The sequence below is a fragment of the Herpailurus yagouaroundi genome, unplaced genomic scaffold, assembly GCF_014898765.1.
Source record: "Herpailurus yagouaroundi ecotype Mexico unplaced genomic scaffold, PumYag 216, whole genome shotgun sequence".
NCBI lineage: Eukaryota > Metazoa > Chordata > Mammalia > Carnivora > Felidae > Herpailurus > Herpailurus yagouaroundi.
In genome coordinates, this window is record NW_024412447.1 from 9,653,130 (window position 1) to 9,663,112 (window position 9,983).

Here is a 9,983-nt window from a genome sequence, read left to right on the forward strand (position 1 = left end):
TCTCTAGCTATGTTAGTGTAAGAATCCAGTGTATATGAACATACTGATTGGAAGGGGTACATGCGCCCCGGCCTTCATGGCAGCATTGTCAACAATAGCCAAATTATGGCAAGAGCCCAAATGTCCATCGACTGATGAGTGGATAAAGCAGGTGTGGTATATATATAAAATGGAATACTAAGCCACCAAAAAAGAATGAAACCTTGCCATTTGCAACGACGTGAATGGACCTAGGGAGTGTTGTGCTAAGCGAAATAAGTCAGAGAGAGAGAGATACCATATGGTTTCACTCACATGTGGAATTTAAGAAACAAAACAGAAGAACATAAGGCGGGAGGGAATGAGAGAGAAACCAGAAAGCAGACTCTTAACTATGGAAAACAAACTGAGGGTTGTCAGAGGGGAGGTGGGCAGGGGGTGGGTTAAATCGGTGATCGGGATTAAGGAGGGCACTTGTGATGAGCACTGGGTGTTGTATGTAAGTGACGAATCGCTAAATTCAATACCTGAAACTAATATTACACTCTATGTTAACTAACTGGAATTTAAATAAAAACTTGAAAAAGAAAAAAGAAGTATACGGCATATAACACATGTACAAAATAGGTGTTTGCTGACTATTTAGGTTATCGGTAAGGCTTCTGGTCAACAGTAGGCTACTAAGTTTTGGGAAAGCCAAAAATTACATGTGGATTTTCAGCTGTGTGGGCATCGGCGCCCCAAACCCCTACATTGTTCAAGTCAACTGTTCACCTAGAGTAGGCACAGTAACAATGCTCTGACAGCGTGGATGGCCAGGTTATAGAAAAGCTTCCTTGATAAAGTGACAGCTACGCTAAGCTACAGAGTGTGAGGAAGTATTGACTAAGCCACAAGGGAGGGAAAGCCCGTTCTCGATCGCAGGAGCTGCATGTGCAAAGGCCCTGTGGGACATTAAAGGAACTGAAAGGCCAGTAGAGCAGGAGCCCAGACAGTGGTTCAAGACGAGTCTGGGCAAAGAGGCAGGACCTGATTACCCAGACAATGGAAAGCGGTTGATGGGCTTTAGGCAAAGGGATGTCAAAACCATATTTGCATTTCAAACAGACTATTCCAGATACAGTGTGGAGAACAGACCAGAGGGCAGGCCGCAAGAGTGGATGCAGAAATCCGGTAAAGAAGCTGCTGTATTAGTCCAGGCAGAGGATGGTGGAAGATAAGACAGTGGCAGTGGAGGGGCGCCTGGGTGGCTCAGTCAGTTAAGCATCTGACTTGGGCTCAGGTCATGATCTCGCGGTTTGAGAGTTCAAGCCCTGCATCGGGCTCTGCGCTGGCGGTGCCCAGCCTGCATGGGGTTCTCTCTCCCTCTCTGCCCCTTCCCCAATTGCATGCTCTCTCTCAAAAATAAGTAAAATAAATAAACTTAAAATAAAAAAAGGAGTGGCAGCGGAGATGGGAGGAAATGACAGGACAGAAGCACGTGTAAAAGGCAAAATATTCAAGTCTTGGTTTAGATAGAGGGATACGGGAGAGGGAGGCCCAGGTTTCCGGCTTGTGCCATCCGCTCAAGAGAGGGGACACAAAAGGGCCAAGCTTGGCACAGATATTATGTCCTCAGCCGAGGTGCCTCTGAAGCACCCAGGTGAAAATGTTTGGTGGGCCCCTGGAGCCCAGGGAAGTCGGAAGCGATGAGAATTCATGGTAACTGGAACCATAGCGTAGATGGCCAAGAGGAGAGTGTGAAGAGAGAAGTGGGTCCAGCACTGAGGCATTTCGATATTCACAATAGTCAACTATAGGAGGCCACACTTGCCACGGACCTTTGAAAGAGCCGCTTGAGAGGCAGGAGGAAAATCGGGTGAATTGGCACTTGGAAATGAAGGGGGGACAGCGTTCCAAGGAGTGACACGAGATGGCATCAGGTACTGCCCTTCTGGATGCGGGTTACAAGCAGATGCTGTAGGAGCTGTTGAGATCACTCCCAAGTGGAAAGATCAGGAAAGGCTGCATGTGAACAGTGACTGATCTCCTAAGAGGCAGATTAGATTTCAACAGGTAGAAATTGGGGATGAGGACATAGCAGGTGCAGGAAGATGCCACAGAAGATGTCAGTGTGAGGAAGCAAGGCGAGGAAAGCGTCTACCCTCTGGTTTGGTTAAAGCATCAAATACAGGAGTGGAGAAATGGAAGACAGAGCTGAAGAGGTAAGTTGTGGCCGAGTGAAAGAAAATTTTGACTCAAGGGGCACCCCGATGGCTCAGTTGGTTGAGCGTCCGACTTCGGCTCAGGTCATGATCTCGCAGTTCACGAGTTCAAGCCCCACGTTGGGCTCTGTGCTGACAGCTCGGAGCCTGGAGCCTGTTTCCGATTCTGTGTCTCCCTCTCTCTCTTTGCCCCCCCCCCCCATTCCACTTCCTCGCTCTGTGTTTCTCTCTCAAAAATAAACAAACGTTAAAAAAAAAGAAAGAAAGAAAGAAAGAAAGAAAGAAAGAAAGAAAGAAAGAAAGAAAGAACATTTTGACTCCCAGGCTGAGAAGTTTTCATTTTGTTCCCCAGTGAGCCACTGACGAGCCCTTGGTAGGAGAATGGGCTTGTCTCACATCCTCGCCTCCCGGGTTCACCGGTCAGACTGGCCAACCGGAAACACTGTTGTGTCACCCCACAGGATCCTCCACACTCCCTCGTAGGCCCCCCCCTTCCACTCTGCCTTTCACCTCTCACAATTCTGTGAGCCTGCACTGAGCAATCTTGTGGGCACGCGGGCTCCGTGATCCACACTGTTCCTAGAGAAAGTCTAAGTTTCTAGGTTTAGTAAAGCATCCAGGATCCTTGAAAGCATCCTGGACTGTCCCTCAAAAATTTCTCCTGAAATCTCCACGTCTAGTTACATTTTTTCCCCTCCAAGACCAACTTTGGAAACTAAATTGTATTCGACTCCTATCTGGTTGAAAATGACTAATATTACAACAGGTGTATCTTCTTGAATTCTGTCAATTCAGCAACCATCGCTGATTTCCTATCCTACACACGAGACTGGTAAGAGGGAAAAAAAAAAAAATAAGCAGAGCTTGTCCCTTCTTTAAGGACCTTCCAGACTTGGAAGATAGACACATACATGAGAAACTGAAGGATACGTGTGAAAGAGATGAAACGCTGTTTGAGGAAATCCAGCGGTATTCAAAAGGAAAGAGAGGGGGTGAGGCGATCACTTTAGGAGGTAACAGCATCTAGAGAGGTGTTTTTAAGGAGAAAGACGGAAGCACGCTTCAAAGCTAAAACAAAGTCAAAGGAGGTAGAGATGGAGGTATGGCGGAAGGAGGAGGAGGGCTGTAGCACATTCCTTGATTCATTCATTCATTCATTCATTCCTCCCCCAAGTCCTTATTCAATGCCCGTCATGTTGAAGGCACGAGGGACACAGTGCCAGGGACACATCTGCCCTCCAAAAGCTTGGGTGGTCCGGTGGGTCAGCTGACGCCGAACCGGTGTGATGCAGGACCCAAAAGGTTCGTGGAAAGGGGGACCAGTACGTTCAAGAAGCTAGTACATTCAAGGAGGTCAGGGGAAGCTCCCGTGAGCAAATGACATTTAAGCTGAAACCTGAAGAGTAAGGAGAAGTTGGCAGTGGGGGAGGGAGGGGGGGAGGAATACTCCAGGCAAAGCTAACAGCAGGGAGAGAGACTTTGGAACACTGAAGAATGACAGAAGCCTGTGCGGATGGAGCGTGACCAAACTGAGTGCCAAATTGGAGAAGGTCTCGAATGCCACTTGAAGGATTGGAGGCTTTAACGTTTTTGTTGTTTTTTTTTTTTGTCTTTGTTTTTTGTTTTTGTTTTTGTTTTTGTTTTGAGACAGGGAGAGACAGAGCATGAACAGGGGAGGGTCAGAGAGAGGGAGACACAGAATCTGAAACAGGTTCCAGGCTCTGAGCTGTCAGTACAGAGCCCAACGCGGGGCTTGAACTCACGAACCACGAGATCCTGACCTGAGCTGAAGTCGGACGCTTAACCGACTGAGCCACCCAGGCACCCCAGGATTGGAGGCTTTGTGCTCAGGACTGGAACAGGGGTGTGACATGCCACCAGCTATCACCTCTCATCTAAAATAGCCTCGCTAGCCTTCTAGATCTCTTACCCAGCTCTGCGGGCTGCCAAACCAGTCTCATTCATCAGCTAATTAACATCCCCAAAGTCACACCTCCTCTTATCATTCTCCCTTCTTAAAACCCTTCAATGGCTTCCCATTGTTTTGTTTTGTTTTTTTTTTAATTGAGGTGAAATTCTCATAAAATTAACCATTTAGTACACTTTGGACATTCACACCGTCATGCAACCACAATCTCTTTCCGGTTCCCAAACATTTTCATCTGCCCAGAAGAAAACCTCTTACCCACTCAACAGCCACCCCTACCCGCCCTCTCCCCAGCCCCTTGAACCAACTGATTTGTTTCTGTCTCTGCAATGGTGCATGACGGATGGCGTTATAAGCCAGTGAGGAAATTATGGGATATCTAAATACTCAAAACATTAAGTTTTATGGATATAAGTGGGGGGGGGAGGGTGTCACTGGGACAGAGAACAAAGGAAACTTCATTTTTACCTGGACTCTTTCCTTTTGACAGGGTTCAGGACGCGCTGATATCCCATACGGCACTTCTAGCATATTGAATATTTGAAGCTGAAGGAAACTGAGAAATAGCATGTACAGGAAGGACTTTGTGGCCTTCCTCTGAAGCAGGTCATGTGAGAGGTACCCTCCTTATACCTGGAGGAAAGGAACGTCCTTCTCTCCATGTGAGGGATGCTGAGAAGAATCGGAACAGGGCTTCCCTGCTGTTTCTCCCAGTTTACTGCACGCAGCTCACATTTTCTTCATTCTATCAGTTTTCTTATTGATTGATTGATTGATTGATTGATTTTTGAGAGAGAACGAGTGAGCAGGGGAGGTGCGGGGGTGTGGGGAGGGGGGACAGAGGATCTGAAGCGGGCTCTGCGTGGACCGCAGAAAGCCCGAACTCACCAACTGTGAGATCACGACCTGAGCCGAAGGCAGACTCTCAACCGACTGAGCCACCCGGGTGCCCCTCATTCTATCACTTTCTCCACGACTTTCATCATTAAACCTAGCATAGCAACACTCAGGTTTAACTAACCACTTCTTTAGGTCTTCATTCCTGTATGAAGACGCCCACGTCATGTAAAACTGATTTTATATAAAAGTGTACGTTTTTCTGTTGTTCATCTGTCTTCTGTTGCAAGGGCCCCAGCTAAGAAGGTAGAAAGGCAGAGGAGGGAAAAGACCTTTTCGTCCCCTGCAGTTTCTGACAACCACAAAGGGACGGCCCCGGGATACCTCACTTGCTCCAGAGCAATTAGATGTAGGTGAAATCCTTTACTAAAAGTACAATGGGATTGAGTGGCAAGTTTGGGGCAGACTTTAGGAAACTGGGGCGAAATGCTGTAGTTAATATGACAGCAAGGTTCCAGAACGGATAAGAGAACTTCCAAATCTGCAGGAGGAGCACAGTGCCATTAGAAAGCATGCACTGGGGGGCGCCTGGGTGGCTCAGTCGGTTAAGTGGCCGACTTCGGCTCGGGTCGTGATCTCACGGTCCGTGAGTTCAAGCCCCGCGTCGAGCTCTGTGCTCACAGCTCAGAGCCTGGAGCCTGCTTCAGATTCTGTGTCTCCCTCTCTCTCTGACCCTCCCCCGTTCATGCTTTGCCTCTGTCTCAAAAATAAATAAACATTAAAAAAAAAAAAAAGAAAGCATGCACTGGGGCACTGGGTGGCTCAGTCAGTTGAACATCCCAACTCTTGATTTCGTCTCAGGTTATGATCTCACGGTTGGTGAGATCGAGCCCCGCGTCAGGCTCTGAGCTAACAGTGCACAGAGCCTGCTTGAGATTCGCTTGAGATTCTCTCTCAAAATAAACTTAAAAAAAAAAAAAAAAAAGAAAGCATGCATCTACAGAGGAGTGATGACATGATTCTTTGGTTTTCACCGGCAATGTTTACAATCTCTGCAGCCAGACTGGAGAGAAGACACAGTCTGGTTTTGCAAGGGATGGACATTGGCCAAAAGGGCAGAGTGAAAACTCACTGAGGTGAGAACTGGATCGGTCAGGATATCCAAGCCATTTGGGAAAGGAAGAGAAGCCCAAAGGGGGCCGCTGGTTACAGCCAAAGAGACCTGGCTGCCATGAGGGTGAAAAGTCTATTCATAGAAGAACTGGAGAAATGTGAATTATGCATTAAAATGAAGGATCAAGAGAGGGAACAGAATCATTTTACGGGAGGAATGAGAGATTGCAGAGTTTGACCCCCTCCCCTTCCCCCGGATGGCTTTTCTTTAAAGCTGAGACTGGTAGAACAGGTGTTAGCTACTCAGTTTCCTCCTTGGGACAGAATGATTGTGAGGGGGTAATACCCCTCAGCTATTGTAAAGAAAAAAAAAAGTGCCCTTTGGGTCTGCCTTCAGTCTAATTGTGCCGTCTTCCGGGCAGTCTTTACAATGGTCTGAGTAATTTACAAGGGAACAAAACAAAAACCCGATCTCCAGCTACTTGCGGGTGCTCTGTTCCTGGGGGTCCCAGAGAAACCCTGCACAAACCAAGGGCAGAGCCGCAGGGGGATTTGGGTTCTCAAAGAGCCACACAGCCTGGGAGGCACACACCACCCTAAGGGACGCGGGTCACTGGACGTGAGCGGATTCCCTCCTCCCTTGGGAAAGAGTCACCGAATGGGATCCCGCAAGTCTACAAGGCGAGGACGGAAGGCGGGAACGACGGCCAGCAGGCGCTCTTCCCTTCCTGACCCGAGACTCCCGAAGCCCACTGCGGGCAGGGAGCAGCCTAGAGCGGTTGCCCGGCAACCGGCTCCCTCGCCTGCTCTCGCGGGAGTCGCCCACAGTGACGCGAGACGCGCGTGGTGCACGGCGGGACCACGCGGCGTTCTCCTGCTGGCGGCTGGCTGGCTACGGAGGTTGGAGACGCGTCCTTACGGCCCAGGCTGGAGTACGACGTGGCCTCCCGGGCCGCAGCCTCCTGGGCTGGCCGCTTGCCGGGGCCGTGGATGGGCCACCGCCTGGAGGTGCGCCGTGGGGTAAGCTCCTTCCGCGCGCTCTGGCCGCGGGACCTCGCGCGTCCCCGTCCTTGAGGCTCGCTTTTGGGCCGGCCACCGGCGCTTGCGACTCCCGCGAGGTGGGGGCCGCAGGACGCTGTGCGCCTGGGTGTGTCGGCACGTCATAATGGAAAGGCAGTTCGGCGCATAGTAGGTGCGCGGCGTTTGCTGCTTAGCAGTCGCTCCAGCGGTCGATCCTGCGCCTTCTTCGCCGATTCCTGGGCCCCCGTGGGTTCCACGATGCCGCTCCTTCGATGACATTGGGTCTCCTCTGCCTGCTGCCCCTTCCTTGGTTTCTGCTCCTGAGCATTACGTCTCTGTTCAGGATTCAGTTCTTGGCGCTCTTTTAAGAGATGTTGGCCAGCCCTCCCGTCTCCCTGATCACCAAGGTTGTTTACATGGCTCCTAAATGCTGTCGTCGTCAGACAGGACTTCTCCTGTAAGTTCTAGGGCTGCATTTCATGTCTTTGTAGGGCAGCTTTGTGCCTTTTTCCCATATCGCAGACTCCGCCTGAATCTGGCCTCGTGATTTTCGCTTGTCTCCCAGTCTCCCTCCTCCTGTGTGTTGGCTGACTCAGTTCACAACAGTCACTAAGGCATGAAACCGTCAGATTTGACTCGCGACCAGCTCTTCAGCGCCATCATTCCGTGAGGTGGCGGATCCTCTAAAGCCGTCCCCATCCTTCGGTTCCCACGGGTCTTTTCGGGCCCTGTTCCATTTCTTCCTTTAGTTTTCTTCAAACCGGATAATTTCAAAGGGCCGGTCTTCAAGTTTGCTGATCTTTTCTTTTACTTCTCAGATCTGCTGCTGAACCCCTCTAGTGAGCTGTTCATTTAATGTACTCTTCAGTCCAGAATTTCTGGCTGGTTCGTCTCCGTAATTCTTTCTTTTCATAGATATTCTCCTTTTGTTCATCTCTTGTTTTCCTGATTTCCTTTAGTTCTTTGGCCGTGATTTCCTGAGCTCACTGAGCACATTTAAGATGGTTGGTTTAAAGTTTGTGTTTAGTAAGTGCAATGCCTGGGCTTCCTTGGGGATGGTTTCAGCCAAATTCTTTTTTTTTTTTTTTCTTTTTTTTCCCTGGGAGTGGTCTGTACTTTCCTGTTTCTTTGTGTGTTTCATAATTTTTTTTTGGTGACAACTGTACATTCAAATGTTATAACGTGGTGACTTTCAAAATGTGATTTTCTTAGCCATCGGGGATTGCTAATTTTTGTTTGCTGAGAGCCGGGACTGTGTTACCTTACTAAACTAATTTTGTAAAATGTGTATGCTTTGTTTTTGTATCATCACTGAAGTTTCTGTTCCGTTTTCTCTGCAGTCAGTAAGTAACCTGCCATAGATTTCCTTAAATGCTTGACTCTAAGTTGGGAAGCAGGGGAAGGGAATGCTGTCTCTTCAGGTCTGATAGATGCTCCCCGGGGAAGCCGTTGCCGCCAAGAAGGTCAAATGCACAGCAAGTATCTGTGCTGGTCGTCAGGGATCTGTCAGACTGTCCAAAACGTATAACCCCAAATTTACGGAGGACGAGGTTTCCACAGCCTGCCCTGGGGGCCAGCAGATTCTTCAGGAATGCAGGTTGCTACCCATACAGCTGCAGCATGTCTGTCTGAGGAACGGGGGGATATTGGTTGGTTTCCACATGCTGCTCGCTTGCGAAGAATCAGCAACCTCTCCGTTCATTTTGGAAGGACTCCTCTGGTTGTTAAAAGTCTCTGGTCATGTTCCAGAATTCCAAAACAGTTGACTCTAATCATTTTTCCCAGTTCAGTGGTTGCTTTGGTGAAGGGACCAAGCTTTAGAGCTTCCTACTCCTCCATTTTGTGTGCTGTCACGCTGGGTAGTTTGTTTTTTTGTTTTTTTTTTTTTTTAACGTTTATTTATTTTTGAGAGAGACTGTGAGCTGGGAGGGGGCAGACAGAGAGGGAGACACAGGATGTGAAGCAGCCTCCAGGCTCTGAGCCGTTAGCACAGAGCCTGACACGAGGCTCGAACTCATGAAGCACAAGATCATGACCTAAGCCGAAGTGGGACACTTAACTGACTGAAACACCTAGGCATCCCTTGTTTTGTTTTTTTTAATTTGACATTCTGTGTTTTAAATTGGTCTGTTTAGATAATTTACACTTAATATAAATTTTGGTTGGTTAGGATTTAAGTCCGCAATTTTACTTTTTTCTATTTGTTCCCTCTGGTTTTTTCTGTACTCTCTTGCCTTTTTCCTTCCCTGTTGTGTGATATTTGAACATTTTTTTAGTATGCCATTTTAATATGTCTGAAGGTTTTTTAAATTTTTTTTAACGTTTATTCATTTTTGAGAGAGAGGGAGGGAGGAAGCAGGGGAGGGGCAGAGGGAGAGGGAGACACAAAATATGAAGCAGGCTCCAGGCTCTGAGCTGTCAGCACAGAGTGCCATGCGGGGCCCAAACTCAAGAACCGTGAGATCATGACCTGAGCCTAAGTCGGACGCTTAACCGCCTGAGCCACCCAGGCGCCCCTGTCTAGAGGTTTTTAATGTAGCTCTCATTTTATAGGTTTTAGTGGTTGCTTTAGAGGTTGTATTATACATACTTAGGATAATTTACTAGTATCAGTCATTTTACCAGTTCACGTGGAATGTAGAAATTTTACCACCTTTAGGTCTCTTTGCCTTCCTTTATATGAGGCTTTAGTCTTAAATATTACCTCCGCACACATTGAGAACCTCATGAGATGATGTTATAATTTTGCTTTCAGCCATCAAACATAACTAGAAATTCAAGAGATTATATTCACCCAGATATTTACACCAAAAAATGCTTTTTTCTTCATTTCTGTCTGATGTTTCAAGTTTCTGTTATTTCTTTTTCATTTGAAGAAGTTTCCCTTGGGGCGCCTGGGTGGC

General features: G+C 48.1%; 1 protein-coding gene across 2 annotated transcripts in view; it reads left to right on the forward strand.

The window, feature by feature from the left end:
* Positions 1–6,703: 6,703 nt before the first annotated feature.
* Positions 6,704–9,983, forward strand: part of POM121C (POM121 transmembrane nucleoporin C) — a 52,294-nt gene continuing 49,014 nt past the window's right edge. Inside the window, exon 1 of one of the 2 annotated variants that reach the window (XM_040456105.1) lies at positions 6,704–7,080. In XM_040456105.1, coding sequence (XP_040312039.1) covers positions 6,719–7,080 — 362 coding nt within the window. In that variant the 5' untranslated portion in view covers positions 6,704–6,718. Of the gene's footprint in view, positions 7,081–7,373; positions 7,538–9,983 lie in introns of those variants that run through there. The other variant, XM_040456106.1, reaches the window with a different exon arrangement.